This window comes from Anguilla anguilla, chromosome 10, assembly GCF_013347855.1.
Source record: "Anguilla anguilla isolate fAngAng1 chromosome 10, fAngAng1.pri, whole genome shotgun sequence".
NCBI lineage: Eukaryota > Metazoa > Chordata > Actinopteri > Anguilliformes > Anguillidae > Anguilla > Anguilla anguilla.
The window spans coordinates 47,621,073-47,639,442 of NC_049210.1; the positions used below are offsets into that span (position 1 = coordinate 47,621,073).

Consider the following 18,370-nt stretch of genomic DNA (forward strand, 5'->3'; position numbering starts at 1 on the left):
TAATTACCAGGCTTTGTTTGCTTTAACAGTGTTCTGGCACGTTCTTCAGTAAAACAGACTCCGGGCTCCATTATTCTACAATTACAAAATCCTAATATCTTAAGCTTTCTCAATATTTGACTTTTTTATTTGGGGAAATGTCTGACTTGAAATTAAGTATTCAGTTTAATTTGAGAAAATCTATCTTTTAAGGTCGTTTCACATAATTATCAAGGTTTTGGATCATTGCTAACTCGGACAGAAACAACACAGTGAAGCTAAATATTGTTTAAAAATAACACATGATAATCAGTTGTGTTCTCCTGTTGCTTCTGAGTCTGATATATTATTATATATATATAATATATAATAATATATATAAACATATTATTATGATATATATAAACATATTATTTTGCATTTGAATTATTGTATTCATGATATTTACCTTGATTTTTCTGAAGTTTTCCAAGCTACCAATGGCTTCAATTAGGGTTAAGGGCCCAAATTAGGGTTAGGGTTAGGGAAACGGTAAGTCTGAGGGTAAAGGCAAGTTGACGGCTGTGTTCAGCAGCTTGAATAATGGGTAGCACACAGGTTTGTTAATGATTTTGAATGAGTTTAATATTTTTTTACTGTAGCATGGGTACCTATGGCCATAAAAAAAATGTGCTATATATAAAAAAATCTTTCAAGGAAAAAATCTTTTTAAAAGACCTGAAACATATTATTTTTCATTTGTATTATTGTATTCATGATATTTGCCTTTATTTTTCTGAAGTTTTCCAAGCTACCAATGGCTTCAATTAGGGTTAAGGGCCCAAATTAGGGTTAGGGTTAGGGAAACGGTAAGTCTGAGGGTAAAGGCAAGTTGACGGCTGTGTTCAGCAGCTTGAATAATGGTTAGGACACAGGTTTGTTAATGATTTTGAATGAGTTAAATATTTTCTACTGTAGCATGGGTACCTATGGCCATAAAAAAAATGTGCTATATATAAAAAAAATTTTCAAGGAAAAAATCTTTGTAAAAGACCTGAAACATATCATTTTTCATTTGTATTATTGTATTCGTGATATTTACCTTGATTTTTAATGAATTTTAAATGGGTTTTCTGAAGTTTTCCAAGCTACCAATGGCTTCAATTAGGGTTAAGGGCCCAAATTAGGGTTAGGGTTAGGGAAACGGTAAGTCTGAGGGTAAAGGCAAGTTGACGGCTGTGTTCAGCAGCTTGAATAATGGTTAGGACAAAGGTTTGTTAATGATTTTGAATGAGTTAAATATTTTCTACTGTAGCATGGGTACCTATGGCCATAAAATAAATGTGCTATATATAAAAAAAATTTTCAAGGAAAAAATGTTTTTAAAAGACCTGAAACATATCATTTTGCATTTGTATTATTGTATTCGTGATATTTACCTTGATTTTTAATAAATTTTAAATGGGTTTTCTGAAGTTTTCCAAGCTACCAATGGCTTCAATTAGGGTTAAGGGCCCAAATTAGGGTTAGGGTTAAGGAAACGGTAAGTCTGAGGGTAAAGGCAAGTTGACGGCTGTGTTCAGCAGCTTGAATAATGGTTAGGACACAGGTTTGTTAATGATTTTGAATGAGTTAAATATTTTCTACTGTAGCATGGGTACCTATGGCCATAAAAAAAATGTGCTATATATAAAAACATTTTCAAGGAAATAATGTTTTTAAAAGACCTGAAACATATTATTTTCCATTTGTATTATTGTATTCATGATATTTGCCTTGATTTTTCTTAAGTTTGCCAAGCTACCAATGGCTTCCATTAGGGTTAAGGGCCCAAATTAGGGTTAGGGTTAGGGAAACGGTAAGTCTGAGGGTAAAGGCAAGTTGACGGCTGTGTTCAGCAGCTTGAATAATGGTTAGGACACAGGTTTGTTAATGATTTTGAATGAGTTAAATATTTTCTATTGTAGCATGGGTACCTATGGCCATAAAAAAAATGTGCTATATATAAAAAAAATTTTCAAGGAAAAAATCTTTTTAAAAGACCTGAAACATATCATTTTGCATTTGTATTATTGTATTCGTGATATTTACCTTGATTTTTAATAAATTTTAAATGGGTTTTCTGAAGTTTTCCAAGCTACCAATGGCTTCAATTAGGGTTAAGGGCCCAAATTAGGGTTAGGGTTAAGGAAACGGTAAGTCTGAGGGTAAAGGCAAGTTGACGGCTGTGTTCAGCAGCTTGAATAATGGTTAGGACACAGGTTTGTTAATGATTTTGAATGAGTTAAATATTTTCTACTGTAGCATGGGTACCTATGGCCATAAAAAAAATGTGCTATATATAAAAACATTTTCAAGGAAATAATGTTTTTAAAAGACCTGAAACATATTATTTTCCATTTGTATTATTGTATTCATGATATTTGCCTTGATTTTTCTTAAGTTTGCCAAGCTACCAATGGCTTCCATTAGGGTTAAGGGCCCAAATTAGGGTTAGGGTTAGGGAAACGGTAAGTCTGAGGGTAAAGGCAAGTTGACGGCTGTGTTCAGCAGCTTGAATAATGGTTAGGACACAGGTTTGTTAATGATTTTGAATGAGTTAAATATTTTCTATTGTAGCATGGGTACCTATGGCCATAAAAAAAATGTGCTATATATAAAAAAAATTTTCAAGGAAAAAATCTTTTTAAAAGACCTGAAACATATCATTTTGCATTTGTATTATTGTATTCGTGATATTTACCTTGATTTTTAATAAATTTTAAATGGGTTTTCTGAAGTTTTCCAAGCTACCAATGGCTTCAATTAGGGTTAAGGGCCCAAATTAGGGTTAGGGTTAAGGAAACGGTAAGTCTGAGGGTAAAGGCAAGTTGACGGCTGTGTTCAGCAGCTTGAATAATGGTTAGGACACAGGTTTGTTAATGATTTTGAATGAGTTAAATATTTTCTACTGTAGCATGGGTACCTATGGCCATAAAAAAAATGTGCTATATATAAAAACATTTTCAAGGAAATAATGTTTTTAAAAGACCTGAAACATATTATTTTCCATTTGTATTATTGTATTCATGATATTTGCCTTGATTTTTCTTAAGTTTGCCAAGCTACCAATGGCTTCCATTAGGGTTAAGGGCCCAAATTAGGGTTAGGGTTAGGGAAACGGTAAGTCTGAGGGTAAAGGCAAGTTGACGGCTGTGTTCAGCAGCTTGAATAATGGTTAGGACACAGGTTTGTTAATGATTTTGAATGAGTTAAATATTTTCTACTGTAGCATGGGTACCTATGGCCATAAAAAAAATGTGCTATATATAAAAAAAATTTTCAAGGAAAAAATCTTTGTAAAAGACCTGAAACATATCATTTTTCATTTGTATTATTGTATTCGTGATATTTACCTTGATTTTTAATGAATTTTAAATGGGTTTTCTGAAGTTTTCCAAGCTACCAATGGCTTCAATTAGGGTTAAGGGCCCAAATTAGGGTTAGGGTTAGGGAAACGGTAAGTCTGAGGGTAAAGGCAAGTTGACGGCTGTGTTCAGCAGCTTGAATAATGGTTAGGACAAAGGTTTGTTAATGATTTTGAATGAGTTAAATATTTTCTACTGTAGCATGGGTACCTATGGCCATAAAATAAATGTGCTATATATAAAAAAAATTTTCAAGGAAAAAATGTTTTTAAAAGACCTGAAACATATCATTTTGCATTTGTATTATTGTATTCGTGATATTTACCTTGATTTTTAATAAATTTTAAATGGGTTTTCTGAAGTTTTCCAAGCTACCAATGGCTTCAATTAGGGTTAAGGGCCCAAATTAGGGTTAGGGTTAAGGAAACGGTAAGTCTGAGGGTAAAGGCAAGTTGACGGCTGTGTTCAGCAGCTTGAATAATGGTTAGGACACAGGTTTGTTAATGATTTTGAATGAGTTAAATATTTTCTACTGTAGCATGGGTACCTATGGCCATAAAATAAATGTGCTATATATAAAAAAAATTTTCAAGGAAAAAATCTTTTTAAAAGACCTGAAACATATTATGTTGCATTTGTGTAAACACCTCACAGCTAGACCAATGAGGGTTTGTAGCTGGAGGGGAAGGTATCGCGTGTTCTCCCTTGGCTGGTGTGATTCAAAACCGGAGATGTTAGTTATTTTCCTCTGTTCGTAAGAACAGGGCACAATTATAATTAAGAATGCACTGGTTCCGTTGCCACGGGTTAGATATGAAGGCGCTGCTTCATATCCCGCTTAAAACTGGCCTGAAACAGATCAGTAGCATTCAGGTTACTCTCCGTTCGTAAACGGGGCTATGCTGTCATCAGAGATATATCCGATCTGTCGCCGGACTGTCAATATCCTAATGGGAGCATCAGAAAATTCACAAATGCGCGGAACAACACAACAGATATATCCATGACCACAGCAAGAAAGCGTAACAGTTACTAGGTTTTACCCTCGTGATAATCTGACTCCATTTTACATGATAATTTAAAATTTGGCTTTAACTATACGTGGAACTTGGGAGTGATTACACTCGACTCTATCTTGTGCCATTATTCCTCAATATATGCTCCCGGGTTTAGCATTATTGTTAAATCTCAGTTCGGTGAAGAATCCAGAGGGTAGGAGGCTGACCACCATAATACATGCCTTCCATGCCTGGCTTACATGGATAGTGCATAGACAGTTATGAGCCCAGGGCGGTGAAGAATCTATCGGGCTCCTTAAGGCGAATTTGGGGAGAACCAGCGTACTACGCCCATGGGTCCTCTTATGCCAAACAACACCAGAACCGATCCCACCAATCCCTTAACAGGCAGATCGTGGTCACCTATCTAACTTGAAGACCCCACTACAGACGTTTACTGTACTAGACCCCTGATCAGTAGGTCCTAGTCAGAATTGCCCCCCTGAGTATTTAAACGGAATTTCGGCTGAAAAGAAGATAAAATGGATTAGAGTCATGAAGACCACGCACGTTAAAATCAGAAGAATTTATTTAACAGGCAGGTAGGTTGTTATCTTTAAATTCAAATCAATTATGAGGTTTAAAAAACATAAATACAGAGGAAAAGAGTTCTTACCAGCCTGTTTAGCTACACACAGAACACATAGCCTAGTATGTGCACTGAGGGAAGTCGATTACGATCTTCCTTGTCTGTCTACACGCAGCGCACATAGTATGTGCACGGTGGGAAGTCGATTACGATCTTCCCTGTGAATCTACACACACCACACAGATTATGTGTAACGTGGGGAAGTCGGTTACGATCTTCCTCGATTGCTTTGTCTCCCTTCCTTTTAAGCCAAATCCCGCGTTTGGTCTAGGCGGCATTGCCATAAATTAACCTGTCCGAATCATAAATCTCTAATTCCGGCCCCCACCATTTGGAGGAGGTTGTTAAAACAATTGGTGGGGAAATGGGGAAAAGGAGATGATTACCAGAGAGGACATTCCATTGTGTTAGTTTTTTCCTGAGTTATTGAAACTATGTTTTATTAACTTCTATTTGGTATGAAACATATTTCATTCAATTGCTATAATTTTCCTGAATATGTCCATACTAAACATGTCAAGTGGATGTAATATTATGGTGCAGTTGTCATGAAAATACCCTTTTGTTTAACCATTGTACATGCAATCCATGTTATTATTACATAATGCATAATACAATAATACAATGAAAACATGTGCATGGTTTGTACGGTTTTCTGGGGTTTGTAAATAGGATAAACAGATGATTTAAAGTCCAGATCCAGAAAAGAAATAAAAAGTCTAATGGCAGAGGGGCCCACTGCGCAGTTACCCCACCCTTTGGCCAGAGGCCTAATGACCCTTAATGACCCCCACAACCATAAACAAAGAGACCAGTTCCCCTTATCTTAGTTGTGCCCAGGTGGCAACATTCCTGAGACCCAACGGCTTGCTCATCCCGAGGAAATCCGAGTAACTTATTGTTTTAGCACACGGCTCTGGGTTCTTTGAAGTCCAGTGATGAGTCTCAGCCTGTAGGTTCATTCAAATGCCAGCCTTTTCTGGGTCCCAGTTTGATTTCCCTCTTACATTTGTATTATTGTATTCATGATATTTGCCTTTATTTTTCTGAAGTTTGCCAAGCTACCAATGGCTTCCATTAGGGTTAAGGGCCCAAATTAGGGTTAGGGTTAGGGAAACGGTAAGTCTGAGGGTAAAGGCAAGTTGACGGCTGTGTTCAGCAGCTTGAATAATGGTTAGGACACAGGTTTGTTAATGATTTTGAATGAGTCAAATATTTTCTACTATAGCATGGGTACCCATGGACATTAAAAATGAGCAATATATAAAAAAATTTTCAAGGAAAAAATCTTTTTAAAAGACCTGAAACATATTATTTTGCATTTGTATTATTGTATTCATGATATTTGCCTTGATTTTTCAGAAGTTTTCCAAGCTACCAATGGCTTCAATTAGGGTTAAGGGCCCAAATTAGGGTTAGGGTTAGGGAAACGGTAAGTCTGAGGGTAAAGGCAAGTTGACGGCTGTGTTCAGCAGCTTGAATAATGGTTAGGACACAGGTTTGTTAATGATTTTGAATGAGTCAAATATTTTCTACTATAGCATGGGTACCCATGGACATTAAAAATGAGCAATATATAAAAAAATTTTCAAGGAAAAAATCTTTTTAAAAGACCTGAAACATATTATTTTTCATTTGTATTATTGTATTCATGATATTTGCCTTGATTTTTCTGAAGTTTTCCAAGCTACCAATGGCTTCAATTAGGGTTAAGGGCCCAAATTAGGGTTAGGGTTAGGGAAACGGTAAGTCTGAGGGTAAAGGCAAGTTGACGGCTGTGTTCAGCAGCTTGAATAATGGGTAGCACACAGGTTTGTTAATGATTTTGAATGAGTTTAATATTTTTTACTGTAGCATGGGTACCTATGGCCATAAAAAAAATGTGCTATATATAAAAAAATCTTTCAAGGAAAAAATCTTTTTAAAAGACCTGAAACATATTATTTTTCATTTGTATTATTGTATTCATGATATTTGCCTTTATTTTTCTGAAGTTTTCCAAGCTACCAATGGCTTCAATTAGGGTTAAGGGCCCAAATTAGGGTTAGGGTTAGGGAAACGGTAAGTCTGAGGGTAAAGGCAAGTTGACGGCTGTGTTCAGCAGCTTGAGTAATGGTTAGGACAAAGGTTTGTTAATGATTTTGAATGAGTTAAATATTTTCTACTGTAGCATGGGTACCTATGGCCATAAAATAAATGTGCTATATATAAAAAAAATTTTCAAGGAAAAAATGTTTTTAAAAGACCTGAAACATATCATTTTTCATTTGTATTATTGTATTCGTGATATTTACCTTGATTTTTAATAAATTTTAAATGGGTTTTCTGAAGTTTTCCAAGCTACCAATGGCTTCAATTAGGGTTAAGGGCCCAAATTAGGGTTAGGGTTAGGGAAACGGTAAGTCTGAGGGTAAAGGCAAGTTGACGGCTGTGTTCAGCAGCTTGAATAATGGGTAGCACACAGGTTTGTTAATGATTTTGAATGAGTCAAATATTTTCTATTGTAGCATGGGTACCTATGGCCATAAAAAAATGTGCTATATATAAAAAAATTTTCAAGGAAAAAATCTTTTTAAAAGACCTGAAACATATTATGTTGCATTTGTATTATTGTATTCATGATATTTGCCTTTATTTTTCTGAAGTTTGCCAAGCTACCAATGGCTTCCATTAGGGTTAAGGGCCCAAATTAGGGTTAGGGTTAGGGAAACGGTAAGTCTGAGGGTAAAGGCAAGTTGACGGCTGTGTTCAGCAGCTTGAATAATGGTTAGGACACAGGTTTGTTAATGATTTTGAATGAGTCAAATATTTTCTACTATAGCATGGGTACCCATGGACATTAAAAATGAGCAATATATAAAAAAATTTTCAAGGAAAAAATCTTTTTAAAAGACCTGAAACATATTATTTTTCATTTGTATTATTGTATTCATGATATTTGCCTTGATTTTTCAGAAGTTTTCCAAGCTACCAATGGCTTCAATTAGGGTTAAGGGCCCAAACTAGGGTTAGGGTTAGGGAAACGGTAAGTCTGAGGGTAAAGGCAAGTTGACGGCTGTGTTCAGCAGCTTGAATAATGGTTAGGACACAGGTTTGTTAATGATTTTGAATGAGTCAAATATTTTCTACTATAGCATGGGTACCCATGGACATTAAAAATGAGCAATATATAAAAAAATTTTCAAGGAAAAAATCTTTTTAAAAGACCTGAAACATATTATTTTTCATTTGTATTATTGTATTCATGATATTTGCCTTGATTTTTCTGAAGTTTTCCAAGCTACCAATGGCTTCAATTAGGGTTAAGGGCCCAATTTAGGGTTAGGGTTAGGGAAACGGTAAGTCTGAGGGTAAAGGCAAGTTGACGGCTGTGTTCAGCAGCTTTAATAATGGTTAGGACACAGGTTTGTTAATGATTTTGAATGAGTTAAATATTTTCTACTGTAGCATGGGGTACCTATGGCCATAAAAAAAATGTGCTATATATAAAAAACATTTTCAAGGAAAAAATCTTTTTAAAAGACCTGAAACATATTATTTTGCATTTGTATTATTGTATTCGTGATATTTACCTTGATTTTTAATAAATTTTCAATGGGTTTTTTGAAGTTTTCCAAGCTACCAATGGCTTCAATTAGGGTTAAGGGCCCAAATTAGGGTTAGGGTTAGGGAAACGGTAAGTCTGAGGGTAAAGGCAAGTTGACGGCTGTGTTCAGCAGCTTGAATAATGGTTAGGACAAAGGTTTGTTAATGATTTTGAATGAGTTAAATATTTTCTACTGTAGCATGGGTACCTATGGCCATAAACAAAATGTGCTATATATAAAAAACATTTTCAAGGGAAAAATGTTTTTAAAAGACCTGAAACATATCATTTTGCATTTGTATTATTGTATTCGTGATATTTACCTTGATTTTTAATAAATTTTAAATGGGTTTTATGAAGTTTTCCAAGCTACCAATGGCTTCAATTAGGGTTAACGGCCCAAATTAGGGTTAGGGTTAGGGAAACGGTAAGTCTGAGGGTAAAGGCAAGTTGACGGCTGTGTTCAGCAGCTTGAATAATGGGTAGCACACTGGTTTGTTAATGATTTTGAATGAGTCAAATATTTTCTACTGTAGCATGGGTACCTATGGCCATAAAAAAATGTGCTATATATAAAAATTTTTTCAAGGAAAAAATGTTTTTAAAAGACCTGAAACATATTATTTTTCATTTGTATTATTGTATTCATGATATTTGCCTTGATTTTTCTGAAGTTTTCCAAGCTACCAATGGCTTCAATTAGGGTTAAGGGCCCAAATTAGGGTTAGGGTTAGGGAAACGGTAAGTCTGAGGGTAAAGGCAAGTTGACGGCTGTGTTCAGCAGCTTGAATAATGGTTAGGACACAGGTTTGTTAATGATTTTGAATGAGTCAAATATTTTCTACTATAGCATGGGTACCCATGGACATTAGAAATTAGCAATATATAAAAAATTTTTCAAGGAAAAAATCTTTTTAAAAGACCTGAACCATATTATTTTCCATTTGTATTATTGTATTCATGATATTTGCCTTGATTTTTCAGAAGTTTTCCAAGCTACCAATGGCTTCAATTAGGGTTAAGGGCCCAAATTAGGGTTAGGGTTAGGGAAACGGTAAGTCTGAGGGTAAAGGCAAGTTGACGGCTGTGTTCAGCAGCTTGAATAATGGTTAGGACAAAGGTTTGTTAATGATTTTGAGTGAGTTAAATATTTTCTACTGTAGCATGGGTACCTATGGCCATAAAAAAAATGTGCTATATATAAAAAAATTTTTCAAGGAAAAAATCTTTTTAAAAAGACCTTAAACATATCATTTTGCATTTGTATTATTGTATTCGTGATATTTACCTTGATTTTTAATAAATTTTAAATGGGTTTTCTGAAGTTTTCCAAGCTACCAATGGCTTCAATTAGGGTTAAGGGCCCAAATTAGGGTTAGGGTTAGGGAAACGGTCTGAGGGTAAAGTCTGAGGGTAAAGGCAAGTTGACGGCTGTGTTCTGATGCCATATAAGGGCATCAAACAAAGGTAATAGATTTTTTAAAGTATGCGACATCTAGGTAACATTATGATACACTCCTGTCTCTGCTACCTACATAAATCAAAACTGTTTAAGTAAATGGTAAAACGTTGAATATGAACGTCCTAAAGTTTATATAATTATCACAACCAACGCATGCATTTCTTATAACATGAGGGCTGTATTACAGTTTCCTACAGCACGCTGAAATCCTGCTGAGAATTTAAAAACACAGCACACCGCTAGCAGCCAGTGGCTGAAAGCTCGCTGCGTTGGAATCATGGGTACGATGCATTGCCTCACAGCATGTCATAGCAACAAGGCATTGTGTCTTTAATGGGTAGCGATTGTCTCCTAGCAGCATCCTATCCAGATGGCTGTCTCTCCGAAAGGCTTTAGAGTGGACAGCACTGACCGGGAATAAAGATTCACCCGTAGACCGAGAATAAGAGGACGATGCTGATGGACCAACTGGCTTTTTTACATTCACATGAACATGAAGCAGAATATTTAGTGATGTGGCTGCTGTCACCTTATAATAACAGGTACAGAACTGAACGCAGGCAAAGAAAATTAGTACGTCTTGGGGAAAAGTAGAATGCTTGCTGTAGAGTCATTCAATATGGAGCACAAGAACAGAGAAGTATGCTTGTGTGCTCTCTTGTACACTGCCAGTGATAAATTACCCCCGTGTTTAAGGAGTGTTTCCAGCATTGCATATACAGTACTTAATTACTTTTGCTTTTCGGTAATTAATTTTACTCAGTAAGGAAAATGCTGGTCGTTTTTCTTTACTGGAAATGAATAAAAACGTGTCCCTAGTAATTATCGGCAAGTGTTCTGATCTCATAAATGCGTAACACACTTGTTGAAATATTAGATTTCAACAAATGCAATATTTATGTGAATGCATATTTATATTTCAGTCCATTTTCTCAACCAGTGAAGAACCATAAACATATCCCGTAATATAGACAAATCCGTATGAAGCGGATACATAAACCTTTGCTTTTCAGAAAAGCAAAGCTCATCTCCTGTGTGTGTGTGTATGTGTGTGTAGGTGTGCAAGTGTGTGTGTGCGTGAGTGCGTGTGTGTGTGTGTGTGTATGTTTGTGTGTGTGTGTGTGTGTGTGTAGGTGTGCAAGTGTGTGTTTGTGTGTATGTGTGAGAGAGACAGGGTGAGTGTGTGTGTGTGTGTGAGAGAGAGAGAGAGAGACAGAGAGAGTGTGTGTGTGTGTGTGTGTGTGTGTGTGAGTTTTGGAGACCGATCTGAGCTCAGTGCCGTTGTGACTCTTGTTGCCGTAGAGACGAGCCCATCTCCGGCGCCGCCGTCTCCGAAGCCGCGGTTAGGGGTCTCAGCGGGCGCCTGCTCGCCGCTCCTGTGGTCCGCCCCCCTGCTCCTGCCGTCCGTCCTGCTGTCCCTCCTGTGGTGAGTACCGAGAGGCGGACAGACAAACCGCCGTGCGCTGCGCTACCTGCGCTCAGTACATACTCATACTGCGCTCAGTACATACTCATACTGGCCTGCGCCCATAAGTATATACTCATACTGACCTGCTCTCATCAGTACATACTCATACTGGCCTGCGCCCATAAGTACATACTCATACTGACCTGCTCTCATCAGTACATACTCATACTGGCCTGCGCCCATAAGTACATACTCATACTGACCTGCTCTCATCAGTACATACTCATACTGCGCTTATCAGTACATACTAATACTGGCCTGAGCTCATCAGTACACACTAATACTGCACTCATTAGTGCATACAAGACTGCGCTCATTCGTACATACTAATACTGGCCACACGTCTCTTCAGATTCCCGCTTCTGAGCACACAACGGCAGAATGCTTCTGAAGAGTATCAACTATTCATTATTTCATAGAATTCTATTCAATTGTGAGATTTCCCACTTGTGCTAAACTAACCATATGGATGGAGTTTGCCCTCTTGTGCAAAATCTTGGCCTTACTCTGGTCTTATATTGGTTTTTAATAAATAATGGAGTTCCTGTGGTTCAATCCTTTATTAATGGGGAGGTTGGGTTGGAGGTATTATGAGAGGTACACCAGGTTAACATTTCACAGCTGAGCAATAAGCGCTGTTCAAGCTCTTCAAATATGGATGTGTAGCTTATAAGGATGGTTGAAGAGGTCAGAGGTCAGAGGTCGTGGTCTGTTTTTGAGGCTGGACGTGTTTGTGAAGATGTACACGGCCACAAACTGAAATGCAACCATTTCAACAAAAATGATATTAGTATGAAAAAGAAAATACATCTTATTGAAAACAAAGTATACCTTACTCAATTAGAAATTGTTCTGAATGTATTTCACTCTAAATTTACCGCATGGCCAAACATAAGCTATTTCAGTTACACTTTACTTGAACACTTTGACGTAAGGCTAACATAAAATGCCATTTCCTGTGCAATTTGTATGGATGTGGACTGTTGTGATTGACAGCTATATTGTCACCCCATAAAACGGACTACGTTCACCTACTGGGGCCTGTTCTCCATAAGTGGAGTGTACCTCATGTGTTATTACCGTGTCTGTCCTCATCGCGCCATTGGAAGGACTCACATGCACTTGCTCATCGCCATGGAAATGAAGTGAGGTGGGGAAAGGACAGTGATCGCAGGGAGAGCGATTTCCTTCCACCGCTGGAAGGCACACTCCATGCACTTTACAGGAGGCCCGGGGCATGCAGCAGATTACATAAATGTGCACATCCCATTTCACTAATACATTCATATTGTTAAAGTAAATAGCCCTACACATACATAAATATTATTCTCCCTTATTTTTTATTTCTGTTGACTGGTTTTTGCATTCCTGGAAACACCTTCGTCTGGCATATTAAATTAATTATGGTGCTGTTAATACCTATTGATTCACCAAAAAATGTATCAGCTTCCTGAGGGCTGGGGTTGGGGTTAGGAAAATGTTTAGTCTGAGGGTTGAGGCGAGGTGAGGGTGACAAACAGCCCAGAGGAAACACAGTTAGAAACTGAGGTTACTGCAGTTAAGAAGTGAATTAAATGATGTGTTTTACATGGATGTCATGTGGATATGTAACCGTAGCTAAATTAGTCATGCCTCAGTGCCTTAGATTAATGTTGATATTAACGAGAAATTATAATTGTACATCGTCCCCCTAGCATATTTCATAACATAATTGTTTTCTGTCGCATCTGTAAATAAAATCTCATCAAATGAGCCCTTGGATCAAACAGAAATATAAATGTTTAATGGTTAACTGCAATCCTTGAGCTCTTTCAAATTCAGATTTTCTGTGCCAAAGGATTATTTGATGGCTTCTGGAGGTTCTTAAAAAATGTGTTTATGTCCCTTTAAAGTTAATTGAAGAACAACAGCCTTAATAAGTCTTGTTTTATTTATATTTTATCTCCAGGGTTCAATCAGTATTCAACTTGAAGCACATTTGAATGCACGTTCTTGCTTATTTTCAATTGCAGATTGTTTTTCACCAATTTCAGTCGTTACTAAAACCTGCTGGGTGCTTTCTCTGAGGGAAAAAAAGCAACGCTTGGCATTTAAGTGTGAGTCATAGGTTGAAGATAAATGTTGATGGAACCCAAGGGCGTGTGTGTTATCTGTGATGCAGAGAAACAGGAGAAAGCAGCTCGGATGAGTTCAGGCGTGAGTCCAGGCTCCTCGTGTGATAATGGGAACAGTGCCCCCGCAGGCCTGGGGTGCTAAGTGCACCCCTGCTTTCCTTTCTGTGCCTCACAAACGGGGCTTTTCCGTGCAGCATAATGTGCATGTGACTCTCAGCACCCTGGTGTGTGGGGCCATTTAAATACCCTCGGCTCCAGCAAAATGCCGATATAAATCCTCTTCGCAGAAATGTTTGTGGTAACAGTTCTACGAATGTGGCCACTCATATTCTAGTCTGGATAAAGAAGGATTGACTGCGTTTTCTTTTGTAATTCTTAAGTGATATATGCTTTTCTAACTCTATTCGTCTTTTTCTTTTCTTCTTTTCTTTTCCAGAGATCTATGATGCATTCCTGTGAAAGAAATTGTGGAGTCTTCTATTTAGATTTTGCACTTGTTTAAATGGATATTGTGCATTGATGCTTTAATTCATGTTCCCCCAAAGAAAAGGAGAGAGGAAACACTCAAACAAAAGACAAAAAAACAACAACAACAACAACAAAAGCGCCACACAGACACAGGATGTAGAACCAAAGGGAAGTGAAGGATTCTGGGACCTGTGCCGCTGACCCTGCGGTGTACCTGTTCGGCCGTAGGAGGAGGAATTTGTCGTCATCTTTTCGTTGTTTTGTTTCTGGATTAGGGACGGCGTTTCGAATCATCGTTTTTCCCATCTCCGTGCAGCTATGTCATCATGCCAAAGACTCGTCCTGGAAATTACTTCCCACAATCTTTTGCTTCCCGCAGCCTGTGCCTGTGTGTGGAGGATTAACCCTGCCGTGCGATCTCCAGGAACTCTCAGAGACCAACAGAGAACCAAGATCACATCCTGGAGCGTCAACTAACATTTTGGGGGAAAATAATAATGTATTTCATAACCTTTCCCATTTTGTATACAGTCATAATCTGAAGTGCATACTTCACGTTCCCTTGACTATGATTCTATTGGAGACCACAAAAATGTAAATGTATTTTTACACTGACAAGATTCCTGATTTTGTCTCTGCTGTTAAGGCCTTAAAGTCACACAAATAAACACTTCATCATTCTTAAAGAGGGAGCAGAAAATTAACATGTATATCTGTTTATATGGTACATTTTTTATGTAACTCACATAGTGCAAACTCATTTAGAAACCAGTCCCACTGCCCTGGGGTATTTTAAGTTAATGTTCAAATTCTGCATTTAATAACAGGAAATTAAAGTTATGCAAAAGCATATGAGACCAGTGTAATTACAGAACAATGTGGAAAATAATACTGTTATATTAAAAAGAACCCATTTCATTAATCTATGAATAGCCTTTCTTTGTACTGGTATCCAACAGAGTTTTTAAAGTGCATTGGAATGTCACATTTATTTCTCCTGCTTTTCATGAGGGTTATAGTTTTAAGAAGCAATTATGTTTGTCAATCCATAATTAATAAGCTCAAAGTAAAAATGCAAACTCTTGGACTTTTAACATAGTGTCAAATTTAGAGGTTTTATTCAATTGCCTTTTTACTTTTTATTTCAACTTGAAATAAAAAAGGATGTAAGTTTGGACAAAATCTAATCATGCCTTAGATGGTTTAAAGTTGGCCTAACTTAGTTCACATTATTTTTTTATTTTTGCAAACCTCAAAAGCTAAAAAAAATAATTTTATGTTTCTTATTTTCTAATTAAATTACGTCTGTGAGCTTAGATTTACAGATACACACATATTTGCTTAATTCCCCCAGTCATATTTTGTAAACTATGATATGTATCTTTAACATGAAAAGTTTATTATTTAATAATGTATGTATTAGCTTTAGATTCTTGTAACCTGTATCTGGGTTTTTTTTAAATAAATGTATATAAACAGAGAAGTTGTTCATTAAATGTGACCATTTCACAATGAAACTCAGCTCTTTTCTTTTTTAGGAATGAATGCGCTGCCTTGACTGTGTGTGTGGCTGCATGTGTGTGTGTGTGTGTGTGTGTACGTGTGGCTGTGTGTGTGTACGTGCATGATACAGGACGAGATAAAGAGGTTATACTTAATTCATGGCATAAAATAATAGCAGAAACTGAAATTGCATGTTATTTTGCCTTTAAACACCAGTTGACAAAACATAGTGATCAGTGAATCAGTGAAATAAAAAGAGATTAGACAACTGTTCCTTAAAAAATTCCTTAAAATATATATATTCCCAGTCCTTCCAAACAATCCAAGCGCTGCATTATACACTGTTGCTAGAACATTGCACAGTCAGCAGTGGCCAGTCATGTTATTAACACTTTTTATATTTTCTTCTTTTTTATTATTTACCAATTAGCTTAGGCCAGTGCCTTTCAAAACTGAACTGAACTAAATGAAACTGAACACTGCACCTGTTATATGAATGCAGTTCTTTTAAATATATATTTTGAACTTGAATGTTAGGAAACATTTTGATAAGGGATGGATCATTTGTGGGAATTTGATCATTAAGTGGGTAGTAGTCTTCCACTTTGGCAAACTCTGGCTTATGCAATATGTATGTTGTACCAATAAATATTTCAAATTGGATGAGAGAAAGAGAGAGAGAGAGAGGGCATAGTGATCACCTAGTTCCTTGAGAACAGTGCCAAGAGAACCAATAAAATATTAATGTATATTACTATCAATGTTGCTTTCCAAATAAATTTGCTAATGACTCGTTCATGTCAATTAACGCATCATTTCCTGTTACATACTATCGCCACATGCTTTTTGAACGAAGGCCTCTATTCGGTTTAACTGCAGCATTATTCATTATGAACCCATTTTAACATATTTCACATTATTCATTCAACAATAAAGTTCATGACTCAAAAGTGCTGTTGGGATATGTTCATTCAGTTTTCACTGAAGTGCACTATTGCAACTTATTAATGATACCAGCTGTAATGTAATGATATTGTGTAATTGGTGTTATATTTCAGAAGTGTGGAGTCACACAACAGTGCTACAGCGACATAGTTTCTGCACTCCAGTACATTAGACTTGAACTGAACATTCAGTCAAAGTGCAGACTGTCCGCTATAATTTGAGGGTAATGTTCAATTGGATTCAGGTCAGACACTTAGCCAGTCATGAACATTTCACTGAAAACCACTGAAATTGGTTGCTTCAGCGGTGTGTTTGGGCTCATTGTCCTGCTGCAGGGTGAAGCTCTGTCCAATGAGTCGAGGCGTTTAGGATAGTCTTTATGTTCAGTTTAGAAAACTTCATTAAAAAAAGCACAAATTGATGCCCAGATTAATTTAACTGTCAGAAAATGTCTTCAATTCATGGCACATGAACTTGGGACAGTGTTCTGCCACCAAGGGCTGGAAATGTATGATTTTTAAATGAATGACAAGAGCTTTTGGTGACTTTCAGTGGTCTGTGCTCTTGATAGATGTCCGGCTCATGCTGTTCTTTCCCAGTAGAGAAGAGACAGAGGCCTCTCCTGTGGCTCTTGCTGTGATCGTGCAGTAGATCTCGGAGGACCGCTGCAATTCGTATTAAAATGAAAAATTAATCTGCTTACTTCAGTAGTGAAAGCATTATTAATGTGAGCTAACACCAGCTTCCCCACCCCCACCTTCTGTCCTCTCCACACTCCTGGCTGCCAGTGGATTAGTCTGCTCGTTTGACAAGGTAATTAAAAGTGAATGAACCAGGACTTCTATCACAACAGAAGTGGGGGGGGTTTGTATTGTTGTTAACTGGTGAAGTCATCTTCTGAGGGGAGAGCCTTGATCCTCTTTATAGAATGCAAGGTTTATGCACATTTTCTCGCCAACCAGGTTCTGTGGAATGTGCAGTGGGTTCCGGCTTTGAGTTCCATAGATAGCATGAGTTCATTTCTGCTTATTAACCAAATGTGCAAGACATGTATGGCAGCGAATACCACCAACTGTGAACTGTTCTGTCTCCTCATCAAGATGACGACTTCAAATCTTGTACATGAAGGCTTTTTTAAAGTTTCAATATACTGTGACTAAAATAGCCAATGTTCACAACCCTGTGAAGCACGCAGTCTTTCTCCATTTGTGCACAAATAGGCAAATTATCCCATATTATTTATGACATTGCATAATAAATTCCCAAACTGGAATTATTATTTTTATTTATTTATTTTTTACATCTGTCTTTTCCTATTATTATACCCTTGATTTTCTGCTGATATAGATCACATCATCCGATACAATAAATTACCATTGAATGTTATATCAGCTCTCGGCTGACTCCATTCACATGACAGATCCATTATCCATTGTTCACCCGTTACATAATCTGAACTTGTGCTACTGAAAACATTTTTAAAAACAAGTATCTGTTGACTGCAAGGATTTGATCATACAGTTAGGTGACCAAGAAATATTATTATTATTATTATTATTATTATTATTATTATTATTATTAATAGAATAGAATAGAATAGAATGCTTGACCCTCCTGGATGCTAATATCAAAATAGTCATTTTTGCATTTTGATTTTTTCAGGCATTGGGCAGGTTTCCCTGAGTAAACCACCCTTCCCTAAACCCCGCCTCCCACCTATTTTTCACCTCAGAAGCTGATTCACAGCCGCTTCTCTGCCACATGCCAAAGTGATGGAAAGCAAAAGTGTGGAGAAAGAAAGGACCTGCTCAC

The 18,370-nt window shown here is 36.9% G+C and overlaps 1 protein-coding gene across 1 annotated transcript in view; it reads left to right on the forward strand.

The window, feature by feature from the left end:
• The window catches only part of LOC118207133 (ciliary neurotrophic factor receptor subunit alpha-like), a 115,073-nt gene extending 99,446 nt beyond the window's left edge, over window positions 1-15,627 (forward strand). The window contains exons 7-8 of the mRNA XM_035380473.1: window positions 11,363-11,486; window positions 14,079-15,627. Of these exons, the coding sequence (XP_035236364.1) occupies window positions 11,363-11,486; window position 14,079 (125 nt within the window). The 3' untranslated portion in view covers window positions 14,080-15,627. The remainder of the gene's footprint in view (window positions 1-11,362; window positions 11,487-14,078) is intronic.
• Window positions 15,628-18,370: the final 2,743 nt, after the last annotated feature.